Source organism: Lepisosteus oculatus, chromosome 11, assembly GCF_040954835.1.
Source record: "Lepisosteus oculatus isolate fLepOcu1 chromosome 11, fLepOcu1.hap2, whole genome shotgun sequence".
Lineage (NCBI taxonomy): Eukaryota > Metazoa > Chordata > Actinopteri > Semionotiformes > Lepisosteidae > Lepisosteus > Lepisosteus oculatus.
In genome coordinates, this window is record NC_090706.1 from 3,652,082 (window position 1) to 3,671,847 (window position 19,766).

The following is a 19,766-nucleotide window of genomic DNA, read 5'->3' on the forward strand; positions in this document are numbered from 1 at the left end:
CCATGGGGACTACGGTGTCCTGGAGAGATCAAACTAGTTTTTCGTTGGAACGCGGAAGACGAGGGAGCTCGGATGCGATCTTTATTCAGGAAGCGAAGCAATTAATTTGAAAAACTATCGGTAACAGATCGATATGTCAATTGCATCAGGCCCAATACTTTTCTGTATGTCCTCATTCTTTAACAAGAGAATTGAAAATGTTGTGTTAAACTTATTCAGGCGGATGTACCACTAGCTACCGTACTTTCAAAAGAACGTTTTTCGATTACAGCACATGTTATGCGAAATTTGTGAATTCTCCGTGCTTTCTCGCTGATTTTGGTCTCATCAGCCCTTGAGCAGAACTACTTTAGTGCCTTCATCCATCGCAACCTGTTCTGATTGCAAAGCTACCCGGGATGAAAGATTTTAAGGAGGGCTCCTCTTTATATAGGACCAATATCTTTCTCTTGATAGGATACGCCTATGTATCAATACATTTACAGCTCTTTCTTGTGTGCTACACTTAACGAGAAGAAGGTTTTCTTACTGAAATAAAAGCACGTCCTAACTGCATCAAACGAGTGTGTAATTCTGCTAATCTCCACCTGAGCCTCCCAGTGAATGTGTCAGTGCTGGGGCTGTGACCCTGCCCCATCTGTGTCTCCTGTATTAGCATTTTGAGCGAAAAGAGCTGTTCCTCTGAGGCAGCAGGGTCAGGCTGCATGCTTCTGGAACATCCCACTTTCCTAATTGAAGATTCCCCGAGCACCCAGAACCACATATTGTGTGCGTATGTTCTGCAATATGTCTGCCCTGTACAGCCCCCAATCTTGCTAATGATCCCTTCAGTTTTCTAATTAGCTCTGTCTATCTTTGTCTCTCTCCAGCAGTCAGCTCGGCATTCCAACCTATCGATTTACATTTCCTTATTTTACCCATACCATCTGTCATGTTGCCGTGAGGTAACTGTGTTCTGCAATACCATTCTGACGCTTCTAAATACGGAGCAGACAATCTTTTCATGACACATTTACAAAACAAGACACTTCAGAAGGCCCGAACGGCATCAGAGGCAGCCTGGGTGTCATGACAACAGATTTCATTTACTTCCTGTCTGCCCGAGTTCCTGAGTTTGTTATAGGGTAACACACTCAATTCACTGTCGTTCCTGGGTTAACACGCTAGTTTATTTGCTTAGTTTCTCTTTTTGAAAAAATTTGCCCCTCTACTCTTTTTTCGCACATGATCCCTAAGAGCATCCCCCAATCAATAACTGGGCACTGTCGATCACGGCAGGAGACATTCGACTCTGGAGGAGGACTTTAATCTGAGGTGAAGCCATCGCAGGAGGACCGTGGGTCTCGTTAACACAAGCGTAAAATACGATGGCACTGTCAGGGTTTCACGCCATCTGTTCCCAACCAGGAGTGCACCAGTTCGGCAGAAGTCAGTGTCGCTAATTATCTACCAAAAAGAGCCCGTTACGTGTTTCCCCTAATCCCCAAAATGTGTTCCGTTTCCCTTTTTTCCCACCTGGGCTGGCTGAGCCGCAGTGCCGGGGGGGAGGGGGGGGGGGGGTTGGGCCCAGGTGACATCGGCGCCGGCGCCCCCACGGTGGGACCGCTGTCTCATGGCTCCCAGCTGCCTCGCCTCCGCCCTGCCCACAGCTGATGGCAGCGCCGGGCTGTGAACAAAGGGGCAATCTTTAGAATGTCAATACGGCTTCATAAATTAGTCCTAAGTGCCTTTGTTCTGGTGAGTGTCAGGCCTTTTGGCCCGGCAGCGCTTGTTACTATGATGAAATGGATATTGAATGGCTGGCCCTGTGTCAGAGGCACGAGTGAGGAGCGGGCCCATTGTTCCTCACCGGCACCATTGTCCAGCTCTGCGGCTGGAGCTCATTCCTCGTGGGGCTTGGTTCCCCCAAGTGGGAGGATCTGCAGAGGGAAACAAGGACAAGGAGAATGCCCCTTCATTAAAACGCACCCTTCCTCCCTCCTTAACCCTCCGGCGCGGCACTGCAGAATTCCGGCTTAGGGTTTTGGCAGAGCGGAACGCGGGACAGCCGCCCGCCGTGTGCTGTGTTGTGTGTTGGCGTGAGTGTGGAAAGTGAAACATTTTTTGATTTAAAAAATCAGTTCAGGATTTGTTTGTGAATAGCAGAGGTTGAAAAGCTAACCCTATTGTTTTAACTTAGGGGGAAAAAAACTCAGTTTAAGGAAGATGCACTAGGAAGGTTATTTCCAACTGAAAATAAAAGGGAAGGACGAGGGAGGAAGAATAATGACATTTGTGATAATAATCAGGTCTTACTAATACGCTGTGAAATCAACATGTCTGGTTTATCCATTTTCTTCGGGTGCTGAGGACAAAAAAGCTTTGAAGAGTCGTTGAACTCATAACATTTCAAGCATGACCCAAGAAAGCATCTCAAATGATGTATAACTTTGCTACAGATAAATGAAACCCTTGTTTAGTGTAGTTTGCTGTGACTCTACGGGAGTCACTATATTTACAAGTGCATGACACACGCATGTTTTTTATTAACATAAATAATACTTATTATGTCATGATAAATATAAGAATTCAGTTATATGATGGCTGTACGCTAAAGAATGTATTATATGTTAAGGCAATCATTTTTCAGAATCCAGTTAATACAAAGCTAAATCAGAGTAAAGCAAATAAACATAGGACTGTGTCATGAATTGCTGACAAAATGGTCATGTTTGCTTTTCATCAACATGGTCAAATAAGTCCTTAGAACTCATGATTTATAGCTGTCACAGTGCCAGTCACATTCTATTGCTGCAACAATGGCAGCACTGCTGTATTCTTTACAGCTGGTTAGCAACTGAGAAACACGAGCTGTCTCTTTAGTTTATTCCTAGGGTCTTCACCCCATGAATCCTCCGAGAAAAAGATCACCGTCCGCCCCTCAAGTAGAGACCACAGAAAGCAAACGGCTAGCAGTTGTGAAAGTTTTTGTGCCTAGGTGGAATGTGAACCCTCGCAGTTTCCACTTACTGTATATGTCTCCTGGCGAAATGGGTTCTGTTCTGTAATGAGTTCATTCATAGTTTCGCCAAAGAAAGTCAGTGCACCAAGAGTGAGTGCTTGTTAAACGAATGATTAGAACATCGCATATGAAAAACAACCTCCTTCTTGGAAATATGGATCACTCTTTACCTTCAACGCCATAACAGTTAAACTAAATCTCTGTGACAAGGTTTCAAAAAATGATATATTGGGAAAAAAGGCAATAAAGAGTATTTCTAATCCCCAAAAAATGCACATGATTCCCATTACAACACTCCCTTTTATATTTGAAACTGTCACATTTTGGTCACAGTTTATCATGACAAATCATGACAATCACTTTCAGAATCATGTTCAGAACATGACAAAAAAACCTAAAACACAATATACCACGTAAAATCTGAAAAACAGACAACTACAGTGTGTATAAAAGCCCTTAGCCATAAAGAAATATGGTTGTGGACTACATTCTTATAAAATTTTAAAACCGGTGCTGCCAGGGAATTAATTTAATCAATTGTTATAAAAAAATGAAAGGATAAAATCAGATCTAACAAGTTTCTTAAAACTTTATTCGGGGAAAAACACAATTTGTACAAACACGCTTTCTCCACCATTTTTAACAAGTTGTTTTCTTTCAGCCCAGCAAGACAATTTAAGGGGTAGCAGCTGTCTTGTCATCTAGCTGTTTTACAGTCAAAAAGAATCCCAGGCCTTCAAGAAAGAAAGGCAGAGAACAAAATAAAGATGTGCTAGACATATGGCCAGTAATAAACTAGACTCTGCTTAGAAAAATGTACACTTAACAAAAGTTATTATGTATAAAAATAGCAGCTTACACAAAAAACATTCTTTAATAAAACAAAACAAGAATAGTCTTCTCTTCTTCTACAAACTTTACAGAGATCTACAAGATACCACAATGAAGGAGATACAGTCCCTTTCGTTTTGAAAGCTGGCCCAATCATTGAAGAGAACACAAAAGTCAGCTATCCAGATCGCAGCCTGTTGTAGCAACAAAGAGGCGGGAAGCTTCCCCAGAAATCCCGAAAGTTAGAGCTCAGTTCCCAGCACAGTCCTGCCTCACTTGCTCATAGACAACTGGGTAAACTGGCCGTGGAGGCTGGCAGAGGCTGGCACAGCGAACAAGGACAGGGCATGCCGGTGAGGTGCCTGTAGGAGACCCCGAGATTGGAGGGGCTGCTGAGCTCCTTCAGCAGAGTCTGCAGGGGAGGCCTGAACCCCAGGTAGCCTGCAGAAGGAGAGGAGTGGGTGGCGGTGGATGTGGTGCCCACAAGGGAGTGGAGGGACTGGGCCAGGGGGTGTAGGGGCAGCTGGGCAGGGGAGGTCCCCACCGGGCTACAACGGGGCACATGGCTGGGGTGGCTCCCACCGTAGACGTCGCTCACCAGCTTCTTCATCTCCTCCAGGGAGCTGGACAGCATGAGGATGTAGTTCCTGGCCAGGAGCAGGGTGGAGATCTTGGAGAGCTTCCGGACCGAGGGCCCCTGGGCATAGGGCATCACCTCCCGCAGCCCGTCCATGGCCTGGTTCAGATCGTGCATCCTCTTCCGCTCCCGGCTGTTCACCTTCAGCCGCAGGCCCTGCAGGTCGTCCTCCGTCAGCCCCCTCTTGGGCTTGGCCCGGCCGCCGGCGCCCCCGGCCCCCGCGCCCGCCCCGCTGCTCCCCTCTTTGGGCAGCAGGCTGGTGCGCGGCTGCTCCTGCTCCTGCTCCGGCTCCAGCTCCTGCTCCTGGTCCCGGCAGTAGGCCCGGAACATCCGGTTGGAGAAGAAGGCCCTGGCCTCCTCCACGAACTCCGGGGAAGAGGACCGGCTTGAGGCGGATCCGGCGTCCGAGTCCATATCGGCTTCTGAATGCGAAACCCCCCAAAAAACGGATAAGAAAATCGAAGGAGGAGCCCCTCTAGCTCAAGCTGGAAAAACAGTACTTAAACGAATGAACTCTGAAGCTCTTCCGTCTGCACCTGAGGAACACAATGGTTTTTCTGAAAACTGGCTGTATAGGTGTAGAAATAGCCTGATCTCTAGCTAGCAGCACAGAGCACCTCCAGCAGTCTGGCAGAGCCCGCTGGTGATCCTGTTTGGATGTGGCTGATTTATAGGGTTGCTGTCACAAAGGAACAATGAGCTGCATAATGAGGTTGCTAGGATGACATCCAATCACAGAGGGGGCGTACACTCACTGGTCCGTTTAACTTCTCAAACACTTAATCCCCCTTAGCCCACATTAACTCCTCAAGCACCAAATTGCACTCTTGTCCGCAGAAGCGCGAGGCTTGAAGATGCACATGTGGTCTAAGAGATATTGTTCTAACGACTGTAACATACTTCGCTAAGCCTTTTATTTGGTCCTTTAATCCTTTCTCTTTTTTTGTGGCACTGTTAGTTCTGCGTGGAATTGTGTATATGAAACGGGTTCATTGTCTTCTCATATGTTTTGAGTGCTTTAATTAAGTAATCTGATTGTTAAGCATTGAACTCGGACGAAAGGGGCACAGAAAACAAAATATTTGCAAGAGTGTGCAATACTAACACGAACGATTTATTCCCTGGGCAACCTTGTACAAAAATAAGAATGTTAGTGGGAGATAATTTTCCCTGCCATGTGCCAGTGAACCGTAGTGTACGGTCCTGACTTTTGAGAATGGGGATCTCTTTCAGGTAGGTCCTGTAGGTTGTCTCATTTTGTACCACCTGTCTGCCCAGCCATTCCACATCAACAATGCATTTCCACACGTGCAGAGCCCAGCCCTAACTTCACTGCATAGCGTAGCTGCCTGTCTGTGAATCTGGCATTGAAAAAAAAAACAGCACTACAAGAATTACAAGGATCCAACCTAAATGCACAATCTCTCACTAAAGTATAAATTCAATTAACAAGACAGCTTTTACTGCTTCTTCACTGGACACACAAGTCTGGCTGAAGGAAGCGCAGGAAATTAAGTGTGGGGACAGAAACAGAGGGAAATGTGGTGTTTGGATGCTAAGGAATAAGAAATGCGGTCTTCCTGTTAAGCAAAGGGTGGACTGGCGTATGGAACAAGCTCCATGGCCATGTTGTTGAAGCCGAAACCCTGCTTTTTTTCAAGAAACGGCTGGATGAAAGCCTTCCAGCGTCCAAACAGGCTCTGAGCGGCCTTCCTCTCATTCGTGACACTTCTTAGGTTCTTAAATCCATGCGGCATTGTCAATGCGTGGACCTACAAACGTGATAAGCTGCAGTTTGGCTTGAACACTTTAACGAGCGGGGGCTTAATGGGCAGATTGCCATGGTTAACGGATGAAAGGAACTTCTATACAGCTGAACCATAAACAGGCTGTGGATGTAACCATGCTCACTCAACGAGATCTCATGGCACTATGAGCAGGCTTGAGAAGATACAGTACCTGGGAGCATCTACTGTCTAGGCCTGACATTGTTGCTCTCCTGCCCCCATTCTGTCGTAAACCTCTTAAATTAAGCTGGTTAACATTTTAAGCCCACCTCTAGTGTGGGTATTGATTTACAGTACTGGAATCTCTTCAGCCCTTCCTGCACTCATTAACATCACTATTGCTCACTCTATCATAGAGCACTGACACTAGCGAACAGGGGACTAAGGCTAAGCTCCGATGTCAAACACCATTGTCATGCGCAGTTTTACAATACCTTAAAGTGCGTTGGATATTTTAAATGGAAATCCGCAGTGCAAGTTTCCTAGGGGGAATGTCTAATTTTAAAGAGGAAAAGCAATATTTGTTTAGGATATTTCTGCAAATACGTTTTTCATAAGCCATTTCAGTCGCATTGACCCATAATTGTCGGTCTCTACAAAAAAATAAGGTTTTCAAAAGTTGGTGAAGATACACAGAACAATGTGCCTTTCATGAGGGATTAATTTGATTACTTATGCAGGAAAAAGGCAAAGTATTTCTGGAGACTGCGGTGAACAGGTACTGCTACACGACAGTGTTTGAAAGCTGAGATGATTCTAGGTCAGTCTTTTAGAAGTCTATCAAGCTTAGTTTCATATGTGATATTGGAGTAAATGTGCTAGGAAAAACTAAAATACAAAGGTCGCAATACACTGTACAAACTAATCTGCAAAATCTTTCTCCAGTAATCCTTTCTGCTCACATCACCGAATTTCAGCCTGGTTTTTCAAAGAGTTAATAACCTCTGCGATCGAGGAAGCTCATTACTCTTGATACAGACAATTTGAATCAAAGATCTCAGGAGCTGTGAACTTTCTCAGATATTTCTTTTTTTTACAGAGAGGCGATTTTATAGAGAAGTCGTAGTGAAGATCACCATTAGCCACATCTCTGTGACGACTGGCCCTGCAGTCAGATGAGCTGCATCTGGCTTCCAGTGAAATGACATTACTGGAAAGCAAAATTCCAATAATGAGCACACAGTCTCTGATCAGTGACACAGATGACTCAGGCTTCTGTGTGCGTACGCTGCGTACGTTTAGCATGAACTCTGTCAACCTTTTTTATGATTATTGTCTGGTAGATCCCCTTAGATGAGCAGTTAGCTGTGGAATTTCACCGAAGAGTGGACAGCTCACCGGGGGATCTCTGGGACATTCTGCAGTCCGTCCAAAACTCTGTTCACATCACCCCACTACGGGCACACACAGAAAAAAACCTGTGCCCTTTCTTATTATCTCAGAATTACCTTGATAACCAGATACATCATATGAAGCAACACACAAGTAAACTAAACATGAAATATGAAGCATCACGTCTATCCACAAATGGAGTGAGGTTCGTCTTTTCTTCTGCCAACTGGGGGAGTTCAAAGTTTTCAGTTGTATCTTATATATTAACCATGAACAATATGCTGTAGATTGTCAGCAATAACATCCCTAAAAAACTAGTCCAACATTAACGCCATCAGTTAGGTGGAAGTCCCGAGACCAGACGTTTCTTTTCCTTCTCTATATCAGACAAGGAAGTCGAAAGGATTGATACAAGGGTAAATCGCAGCAGAGAGCGGAAAATTAAATCCTGAAGTGATGGAGCCTCCACATTCTTTTCAGGAATTTCCTGAGGGAGAGCCAAGGATGTGCTGGAAAAACCCATATGCAGAAAGGGGCTAAAGAGCACACAGCAGCAGTAGTAAGGATTCCCAGCTAATTTAGACAGCATTGGTTCCCAGCCACACAGCTTCACTCCCTCAGCTAGAAGCTGTGAGCTTTGAGCATCCAGTATCAGTGCAGAGGGCAAGAAACCTTTCTTATTCACGGCAGACTGAACCATTTCAGGTCATTGCAAGTTGCAGGTTCTTGTATCATAAGCCACCTCCAGGTTCTGAATATTCTCTGTTTGGTCATTTGTTTGGAGTTAAACAGCTTCAGATCAACCCTTCTGTGAGAAGAGCAGAGGTACAGGACTGGATTTACTCTGCTTGGGTAAGAGGGACCAGCAGCCTGGCCATGAGGATGAGGCTCTGTGAAGCCCCCACTGGTACTTGTACTCGTACTTGTACTCGTACTTGTAGGAACGAGTACCAGTGCAACAGCGATGATCAGGTCACCTGTCACCTGACCTGTCACCTGACCGTACTACCTAACACCTTACTGTATATTTAGCTGGGAATTTGCTCTCAAACAACAGTTTGAAATGCCAACAAAATGACATTGATGGATAAAAAGGCAGCAGCGTAAAATAAACATTTTTCCTGCTTCACTGTTCCGATTTTCGGCAGCTGGTGAAACCTAAACTGGATTAAACTGCTCCGCAATGTTGAGGTTCTCTTTCTTTTCTGCCACAGACCGACCACGAGCACATCTGAATCCGCCCATTCGGACAGTTTGTCTTATTTGGCTGCTTGCGGTGAATTGATCCCAGAGTTTGCCTCCAGTCATTTCCTGAAGGACGCCGGCGCCTGTTTCTCCACAACATGGTGGGGTAACTCGTTCTCAGCTTCCGCCACTATTTCAATGCAGAAGTGCCCCCGGTTGTCAGTGTTAAACACACTTCCCCTTGATCGCCACCTCCGTCCCCTGGCCTGGATCTCACTCTTGATTGGGCAGGCCTGGCTGGGACCTCCCCAGCTCGCCCCTCCACAGCCCCTCCTTGCTGGACGACTCTTTGGGTGCTGCCATCCGCCGACTCCTTCTCATCCTCCAGGTAAGGACAGGAGCATCAGAGAGACATCACAGCTGGCTGGCCGGGTCCACAGCTTTCGCTCAGACAATTGACTGCCGAATATCGCCTATTTGCAAACAAATTTGTTATCTAAAAACAAAACAAAACAAAAAAACGAGATCGATTTCATTCTAGGCCAGGGATCTGCTTCCAGACGGGGTTGCTGGCTGGAACCCTTTTTTCCGGGCGGTGGGAACGTGTGTTCTGGGATGCGGATGGAGGCTCTCACGTCTGAGGGCTCTTACTGTCAAGAGGGTACTTGTCCAGGATTAATCCTGGAACAGCACTTCATCATGGCATCAAACAACCAAGCAGGCCAGGAAAGGACCTTGCTCCCCTTTGGCGTGTCATTATGTCTGGGGATAAAGAGAACATAGCCAAGCGGAGCTGTGAAAGCTTGATCACTCATTGTGCCTCTATCATTTAAACCCGGTGGCGAAAGCAGTCTTGGCGACAGTCAGGATGCCTATTTATAACATATGGACTTTCACATCATCAGGCAGAAACCCCAAATTCAGGCAACGCTGGCGAATTCTTTCCTCGAACTTCTTGAAATTAAAAAAACCAACGTGTCATCAAACGTGAGGTTTGGGTCATCAATCGTTTCTTGGACCGGTTTTGTTTTGATCTACAATCTGCCCGTTATGAAGCAAAAAGCAAAAATCGATAGTTCTGGGGTTTTCCCAGACCCCGCCAAGCCCTCACCTGTGCTTCTCGTTCACTGAAAAATAAAACGGCGCATCTTTCTGGGGAAGCAACGTGATGCCTTTGTGAAAGCCAAAGTGAAACTGGGCTTCCAACCATTTCATGCCTTTGTATAGCGTGCTTTTTCACTTTTAATCATGCTGTGATTAAGAACTCCGGTTCTGTTTAATCATTAGTCCCATCTGTGGAGCTGACGACAGGGTGCTTTTCTGTCATTGTACCCCTCTGGAATTACACTGCCTGACACCAAATACTTGTTTTAAACACAAACACCCACACCTATCAGCAATACGTAATCTTCTTAACACGTCACACAACATACAAGGGCTTTTACAAGAGGGTGCTCTTTCAAAGCTGGATAGGCAGCATCCTGAACCCACTCAGCTGGGAGCGCCGAGTGTGAAAGTTTCTCCCATTCTTTATTCATTTGGGTTCTGATTGCAGGCCACACAGTGAGATGGGAAATGAGTGAAATCTGGGGGTCTCTTTGAAGCAGATTTCCCCCTCACCCCCAAACCCACGCTCTCTGCGCTCCCCAGCACTGATACTAGACTTTATCCCTTCAATCGCTTTGCCCCCTATCAAAGTATCAGGGTTCCTCCGGTTGCTGCTTTGCAAGACTCCCCTTTTGTGTCCTCTCAGACACTCTTGCTCCAGGACTCCTTTTTTTCCGAGCTCCCTGTTCATTTTCCTCTGGTTCACTCCTTCTGAAAGAGCTCAGATGACCAGAAAATGAATCTTTTGTGCTGGGCGAGCGGAGAACATGTGCTTGTAGCAACAGCAGATCACACTAGATTAGCTGCCATTGAGGCTCAATAAAAATGCAAAGATGTAAAGCAAACTTTGCCTTGTTGTCATAAGGCTCATTCTTTTATTTCAGTGTAAGAAGGATTCAAAAGGCTTTAAAGGTGCTTTTTATTCCTTTTTATATTTGGGTCATCACAAAAAGTCTCCTAAAGAGGTCTGAATACCCTTTTTGATCTATTCAGCCTGTAACAGTTTCACTTTTTTTAAAAGCGGGTATAAAAGAAGAATTTTATGAGTAGCTTTAACACCTAAAAAAAACTTTCCCCGGTAGTTTTCTGTTTCTTAATCATTAAGCCTGGTTTACAAGAGGGAAAATGATCTGCCCTTACTCTGGGTTCTTTAAATGGCTCCCTGCACAACAGAAAATAATTTATTATCAGTTAGAAAGCAAAGGTTTAAAAGGCACAGCCTACTTCTGGAAGCCTGAAAAGACGAATCAGCAGGTTGCCAATATACAAGCCCATTTCGTGGTGTTTCCTGACCATAAATTATGCCTAAAGTACCAGGAGGCTGACTGAGGTCATGATGGCACAATGGGAAAAACAGTCACTTCAGACAAACACACCAGGTTTTTGGAGCAAAGCAAAAAACCCTTTCCAGTGGCTTGCACACACAGAACACCTCACCAAGCCCCTTTTAACGGTCACATTCACTAAACTCTAAACTCTGGCGTCACATCTGGCCAGTCCAAGCTCTCTGGTTAAGCAGTCAGAATCTCTGTTTTGCTGTCCAGGCCCCTGAAAGAATTGTCCACTCCTGTCCAGTCCTGGCCACACTTAAAGCGTGACAACAAACATCAGCATGTGTGCAGTGAATTTATAGGACTAATATTTTTTTTCAGAATTGTGTTTAAAACTGTGTTTGATAAGACAGGTACAGCAGGGCTGTGAGTGACGAGCAGGCCTGTTTCATTTCTTTCCAGTGAAATCTGTTGAGCTGTCTTGTCTGCACAAGGAGGTTCTTGATTGGTGCAGTTCTGATTTTGGGTCTAATATGACCCCATTATTAGCAAATAAACTGAGGTTCATACAAATCATTTATTTTCTGTATATTCTTGGTAATATTAGAAGACATTTGGGTGTCTTAAACAGAAGGAAAGGTTGCAGAAATGATACAGGTGTACAGTATATGGGTGCATAGCAGACATCGTCAGAGACCTTTGTGGTTGGGATTCTGTTTTCATGTAATGTGTTACTAGTTCTCCTACGGTAAACCGATACTGCAGCAACACCTTTCCTGCCCCCTAACTCCATATCCAACCTGGCTGGATTCAGGGGAAAATACACCAGAGTGCGATACATCAATAATAAGGACTTTTCTCTTTCTTTTCGATCAGTGTCAGGCTTAATCATGTTTCCCTGAAAAAACTCCACATTCGCAGAAATGGGATAAAGCACCAATTAGCTAAAACTGATTCAAACTCTATGATTCTTAAATGGATGTATTTGTATATATTACAGTTTCATATTAATTGCATTTTTCAGTCCCAAACACAGTATCAGTGTCAGTGCATAAATTCATATTTATATATAGACAATACAGTTTTACTACAGATATGCTGTATATGGACTAAACGACTTAATACTGATATATACAGATTGTATGGGCATAAATGTAAGTGGACTTCAAGGTCGAAGTACATACATAAAAAATATATAGTATATATGGACTATACAGAGTACAAATCCCGATGGAGTGAGAAGCATTCACATGAAGAGTTTTCATGTCCAGTTTTAAACGTTGCCTTTTTGAGAAACACAAACAAAGGCCGCTGGCCGTGGTTCCTTCAGGGCCGCGCAGGAGCTCCCAGGTTGTCTGTGGAGCTCTTCGGGCACTGTGGTCATCCTTCTGGGGCCCGGACCGGACTGGACTGGACGCCAGCGAGCTCAAGCTGACAGCAGCTCGGAGGGGGAGTGCTCATGGTGAGAACTGGCTGGAGAGCTCTGCTCCTCTCGCTGTGTCGGTCGGGTCTGAAGTCTGGTCACATTTTCTGCACCCCCACCCCCTCCCCGTCACCGCCAGGCAGTACTGCCCCTTCGGGAAGCGCTGTGGCAGTGTGCGGGTCACACTTCCGAACAGTTGGCTGCCCAGTGGTGCGTGCAGAATGTTTTGTCTCCCCAATCTGCACACCCCTGCTGCTCGTACAATGCCCGGCCCGCCAGGCCAGCGGCACACTAATCCCTCTCCGCGCATTCACGGCCTCGCTCCCCTTCATCATCCCCATTGTCCCGAGGTGTTACCTATGGTTGTTTTCACTCACCCTGGCAACGTGCAGTTGCCTGCCGCCCCCATCTGTGAGCACAGCCTCCGGTCCGGATCGCAGGTCTGGCATATGTCCGCAGAAACCCCGGTGAGGAGCGCCGCTGTCCAGGGATGGCCATTGTTTCCCGGTAGTCCAGAGCTCATCTCTGGCCGCTCACCGTTGACCCGGGGTCACCGAGGACAAACAGCTAGTGTTGGTGGTCACTTCTGTCCATTGTGTAATAATTAACACAGGCCTTCTCCCCAGCTCTTTTTCTGCAAGTGTGCTTTGTGTCCCAGAGCCCCATTGACAGGGCGATATTAGTTAGCAACACATGATTAAAGTTATTGGAGAGCTTTAATGAACTCACAGAGTGCAATTACCCTGCCTTTGGAGGTATATCTGCTTTCATGGTCAGGCCGTGTTGAACAATTAAAGGATGTTTCATTGAATGGAAATATGCTTGAGTTGGCAGTGTAGTTCTACTGCTATAAATTGCGTAAGTGTTGGTGTGCAGTCCTTAATTCCTTCCGGCTCATAAATATGATTACACAGTTCACACCATCATCTTATTTCCAAGAACGGATGTACGGTTCTTTATCCCTCAAATTCCATTAATTCCCCATATAATAGGTCAATTGAACTGTCAAAATGAATTGTCCCCAGGTTTTACTCTGAGAAAAGCTAGAAATATATAGAACTATATAGAGTAGATAGGATAAGTAGTGGGTGATGGTAGTTCTTCTTAAATATAGTCAGGGGGCTGTTCGTTTTGTGTCGGTATTTTGAAGCTGGCCACACTTAGGAAAAATGTGAGAAATCCTGATTTCACGACTCACAGAGGGATCGCGGAGAGGCTCAGCTTTCACCCTGCAGAGTCGGCTGTGATTTGCAGTCCCACACAGACGACCTTGCTATTCAGAGGGCGTGACCCTTCCATTCACTTTCCCCCTCTCACTTAACAAGTGGGACTGCAATAGAGCCGCAGCGAGGGAGGGGGACGAGGACAGACGAGCCCCCTGTCAAAACCCCGTGCCTCCCACTGTGGCTGGGGGGGGGTCTGTCGTAACTCTCTGTGGGGGAGGACAAGCCCCCCCCACCTGTCCCACATGTGCACACCATCAGAACAATACAATATTGGAAAGAGAAGGAAAAGAGCTAGAAAACGCCTGCAGTGCAACATAAGCTACGCCAAGGTGAGTAGAATCATTTGGTCAATCTGTTTGAATCATGGTAACCTTTCGAAGGCATTGATTAAGGCAGCATTAATCTGCTTTGCAAAAATGGCTCACGTGTACTGAACTTCATAATCACCTTTATGCTTAGTATTGTCATACACAGCTGGTACAGCATCTGAATTTGGCTTGTGCCATAAACGAGATTTTTAAGACTCTAAATATACCAATATCCTATATCCGTGCAAATGAAGAAGATTATATAGAAATACTGTTTGTATACTGTATTAATGTGTTCAATTTCTGATGGATCAATAGCAACACATTAGGGTTTCTGATGACTGGTTATGGGTCTTCTTCACAATGTAGAATAAAAGGAATGCATGGGAATGGTATCACAGCAGACAAAATGAAGGATTTGCATTTAAACAACTCCACAACCATTCAATATACTTTGAAGAAACTTTGATCTCATCCAGTCCTTTTTTTGCAAGGAGTGTCAGTTGTGACAACGTGGGAGGGTAGCTTGTTCCAGTCTTCTACACCTCATTGTGTGAAAAAGTGCCACCCCATTTTTTTTAGTACATAAGGAACAAAATTGTACACAATATACTATACAAGGTCTTACTGATGCACCGTACAACATTAACAGAGCTTGATGTAAAGTCTACACTCTTCACTATACATCCTAATATTTTGTGCTTGCTTTTTTTATTTCTTCCCCACATTGTCAAGGAGCTGAAAATGCTATGTCTACATAAGAACAAAATATATACAATAAGGCTTTTTCATAGGTAGCCCCTTCAAGCAGAGTGCCTGCAATTTTCTGTTCTCAGTTCATGTTTTGCTGCCTGCACACAACACCATTCACTTGTCTATATTAAATGTCACCAAGCAGGCGATGGTCCTCGGTCTAACATCGACTCACCTCAGTCCAACATCGAGTTTTTATTTTAGCATGCGGCTAAACACAACCTAATAACTGTAACAGAAGTATGCCTCACAACGTCTCAAATCGAACAAGCACGTTCTGTGAAGAGCATGGTGGATCATGTTCTAGAGCAATAACTGAATTTTTAATTGTGTTTTGACATTTTCAGCTTTGAAAAGATCAACTGCAGGGGAAAAAAAAACAGATGCTAAAGAATGGCAGGATTCGATGCAGAGGTGGCTGGAGCGGATTTTGGTTAAACATTTAATGAGGGTCACATGTCATTGTCTGGTTAACAGCCCAATTGTTTCCTGTTAGCTAAGGAGAGTTGGCAGCAGACTGAAGCTACACCATGCCTGTCAGGCCTGAATGGCTGTATTGAGACATATGGGCCTCTACGGAGCTCCCAGCTGCCACGTGGCCGAGCTCAGAACCCTGTTGTAAACCAGGATAGATTGCACAGTCCCATTTCATTCAGCCTTAACAGCGGAGATCGGGACAAGGCCAACACAATACTGCACACAGGTAGCACCTCATTTCTCCAGTGTGGGGGCAGGCTGGCACAAAGGAGGTGCAATCCTATTATCACCGGGGTGCAAGGCAATTAAGTCATCGATTGAAGGGACCCCTGACCGAGCTTTTGGAGAGAGGGACCTGGGTTAATTGTCTGCTGTGTTGACAGTATTATTGTTCTAAAAAAGAAGCATTATTTTTTTTAAAAAGCCTCATAAAATTTCTCTTTAATTGGTGCCCTATAAAATTAGCATCTGCATGCACACCCCTTTCCTCTTTTTTTTTTCTTTCTGACGATCTATTCAGGCCATTCGCTTTCGGCAAAGAGAATACAATCGAAGGGAAAGGAAAACCCGGGCCGTGCTGCTCTCACCCTCCACCCACTGTTTCATTAAAAATGGCTGTTGTCCGTGTCAAAATGCACAGCACAAGATCAGGAGGACAAACCTCGGGAAAGGAAGACAGGCACATGCAGATCTCCTGCTTCTTCAACACTCATCAGAACCATCACATACCAGTGCAATAGTGCTAGTACCTGGCTTTTTTTATCATTGTGATAAATAGCCTGAATTAGAATATTTACGTAAGGCTGAGGTTCACTCTGCTACAACACAATTTGCTGATAGACAAAGACCTGACTTAACCTGTGTTGTTCTTGGCCTGGAAGTCGGTCAGAGCGATAGTTTTCCAACTAACACAATCTCACCACCTTGTCACCAGAACACATTTCCTCGGCAGGTAATTCAGCAAGATAAGGTATACAGTCAACCACACAAAATAACAGTTGCAAGCAGGCAGGAGTAATGTCACATTAAAAAGCAAAGTAACACTATACAACCTGTTTTAAAGACCTGAAGCAGCAAGATAGTAGTTATATTCAGACTATGCAGGCTTTTATATTGTAGTAATGCCACATTTAGTTCATTTAGTTCCTAAGGTATTGGTGCAAAAACTGATGTTAAAAGATTAAATAAATGGCTGTAATTTAAGTCAGTTAGGTGGTATTTTCTGTGCTTGGTAGTGTACTTCTCCAGATGTGGCCTATGGCCTACTTTTGCCACTGCTTTCAAAAACCAGCGATTGCTGGTATGCTCAGTTCATGTTTCACATGAAAACTGAAAGTGAAAATCCACTTTATTAACTCTTTTAAAAGTACTGCACATCCATTTCATGCAGTAGGTTTACAATCATCAAAAAACAGAAGATAATCATCACAGATGCTCTGTTACTGTCATCCTTAGCAGCAGTGACTGTAAACTTGTGGGAAGACTCCTTCCCATCTCATCACTGGGCACCATTTCTAACATGAATTTTTAAAAGTTTCCAGTGCTTGTGAGCTGGAAAGCTGCCAGGCTTTTAACTGCAAGCCTTGGGCTGCTTGTAAAACACCTCAGTGTTTCTAACTCACCGTGTTGAAAACACACACAAAGTTCAGGTGACGATTGGAATGACTACTTGTCATAAACAAATTGACTTTAAAGTGTTTGAAAATCCTTTTGAAAGAACCTGAAAAGTCACCTAAAAAGTACAATTAAACTGTCACTTGAAGCAATTTTATTTATTAATTTAAATAATAATGTTATGTATGTTGGCATAATTTACAGAATATTGATTCTGCCTAATAAGTACAAATGAAGATACCCAGTGAATTAAAACAAGCAATGGGTATTATACAGTATTTATACCTCCAGTTCAGTCATCTCATGATAATTGATGGTGTGTCTACTTTTAAAAAGTTTTTGCATTATTAATTACTACACTTGTAAACCACTGTAAGGTCATTAAAGGTCAATGACATCACTATTAAACCCATCTTTAAAAAGTGAATGCTCATGCAGTCTGGCTTTGTAATGCAGCAGAAGGATAAGCAACACACTGCTGTGTTCACCAAATATCAGAGCACTTTGATCACGAGCTCGTGACACCTTCATTAGAATAACACTGTGTGATGTGAGGTAGCAGTAGGAGCTCAGGTCCTCCACTGTAGTATTTCAATACCTTTTGTTCCTAATGAAAACAGGCATCGATTTTGACAGGAAAAAAAAAACAACTGACTGGACACAGAAAAACACACAAGCCAATGCTAAGCCTGTGCAAGTACGCACTGTAACAGGAGGATGAAATCGATGTCCCAGGGCATGCCTCAGGATCGGGCTGTTTCGGATTGGCGTAATAAATGCAAAAGAGATTAAAAATAAGTGGTGAGACTTATTTTTTCAGGAGGAAAAATAAATAATTCACCCCTTTTTCTTTACTTCTTACTTCAGTTGAAGTTAATCAGGGTACAGCGAGGGTGAATGTGAAAGGTGATTGGGGTATGTGTGCATAGCTGTAGCCAATAGTAAGAGTGTGGAGTTCACAGCACAAGTGCTACACAGTACTTCACAGTAGAAGTACAAAGTGCTATGCAGAAAGGATGTGTGTGTTTTTAAGGGATCCTTAGCCTATATGCTGCTTTAGAAATGGCTCCAGAAGCAATCAGTTACTGAGAGTGTGTATGATTTTGCAAGCATCATTGTTTCTTAAACTAGTTTTTGATCATTGATCCTTTAGGCTTACTGAGCAATGCGTGAATCTTAGAGTGGTAGTTAACATGGTCTTTATTTCAACATTTGTTGTTCCAGAGGGTAATCTCGATATGGTATTGTACAGGACTTTGACCCCAGAGTCTCCTGGTCTTTGTTCCAACCTTGCCCTTGATTATTTAATTGAGCTTCCAGTGATTTACTAGCTAGATTTTTTTTTAAATTGTTTTCAGTCCAGTAATTGAAAACAGGTATACCCTCAGGTCACAGGCTTGGGAATAGAGACTCCCGAGACAGAGACTTTTTCATTTTGCTCATGGTGCTAAAACAAAAAGATAATCACATGAACCCGGCACACCTTTGGGATATGGGAGGCAACTGGAGCAGCACCTAGAAAAGGCTCCCATGAACAAGGAAGGACATGCAGACTCCATATAGACAGACATCCCAAGCTGGAAGCCTATGCTGTGAGGCAGAAATATTAACTATCAGGCCTCTGTGTCTCAAAACAACCCCATACACTTCCAAGGCCTTCTTCCAGTTTGCGACTTGGATGGTGAAAGTATAATATTTATATAAGGAACAAGTAATAGCTTTATCCCATGCTGAAAAGAGAAGAAAAAAAACATACGTTTCACCCGTGGAGCCTTCTTCAGGTGTGAGGAAGACAGGGCAGTAAGCCCTTTACAAGGTAAAGAAGCACAGGAGAACAAAAGCTGGGAGAGAGGAGGGGTGGGAGGCAGGAGCAGGGGACAGACAGACCCACCTGAAGTATTGTAAATATCCAGTATGTGAAAAATCAATTCATCAATCAATCCATGCTTAACCGGTGTAAAGAGTAGAGGAACTGCCTGGATGCGAGCTGTTGTTGAAGGCGTTGCTTGTGTGGATGCAGGCAGATCTCTTTATCCCAGCCCCAGAGACGCGCAGAAGTCCTGAGCGGCACATGGCGCCAGGGTTGATTGGCTCTTGTCCAGGAGCTTCATTTCCATCCAGGGAGTTCCCCGGGGCAGTCCCATGCACTTCCCAAGCCTCGCACGGTAGTTTTTTAAAGGGATTTACTTCCAAATGCAAACATGTTTACCAGCATTTATTGTGATCTGTAGTCATCGCTGTAATACCAGCATTACTTAGCACAATGCTGTACTGTAACAGTAAGGCCTACTGAAATGTGGAACTGAAGAAATCGATATCGTGACCAGTATTCCACAGGCATTTTCCCAAGCAAGAGATTCTGAATGCCCACGGAGGGGGGTGTTCCTGATATCAGGATTAGAATTTACACATACCTGCTCTGTGGTGTTAAGAAAATCATTTAAGCACATCTTTAATGGATTGTTATGATTAGCAGCTTTATTACAAAAAACAGGCTTGTCATCATTAGGTTTTAAAAAATCCCTGCTTTTCTGCAGGTTGTGGGGTTATATATAAAACTTCCCAAAGGTCAAATACAGTTAAAGGATGTGCCATTCGTGAAAAGAGAACTGCTTCATTTTCAATCCACTGGTACTTCATTTTATGGTAATCTTTACAATCGCATTGTCTGTTTCAAAGAACAGCACTATGAAGAATCCAGTCGCTTTGCAATGCAAAATCTGTCAGGGAAGCACTGAGTTTTCCTCACTTGCCCTTTATCTGCAGCTCGTCCACAATATCCTGTGTTAGAACACAAGCATGAAGCTGAAGTAT

The 19,766-nt window shown here is 44.3% G+C and overlaps 1 protein-coding gene across 1 annotated transcript; it reads right to left on the reverse strand.

Annotated features, from left to right (window-relative positions):
• Positions 1-3,572: 3,572 nt before the first annotated feature.
• On the reverse strand, positions 3,573-13,322 carry olig4 (oligodendrocyte transcription factor 4). Its single transcript, XM_006631361.3, has 2 exons — positions 12,952-13,322; positions 3,573-4,891 (listed from the first exon to the last, which is right to left on the reverse strand). The coding sequence occupies exons 1-2, from the start codon at positions 13,070-13,072 to the stop codon at positions 4,113-4,115; spliced, it is 900 nt and encodes a 299-aa protein (XP_006631424.2). The 5' UTR covers positions 13,073-13,322; the 3' UTR covers positions 3,573-4,112.
• Positions 13,323-19,766: the final 6,444 nt, after the last annotated feature.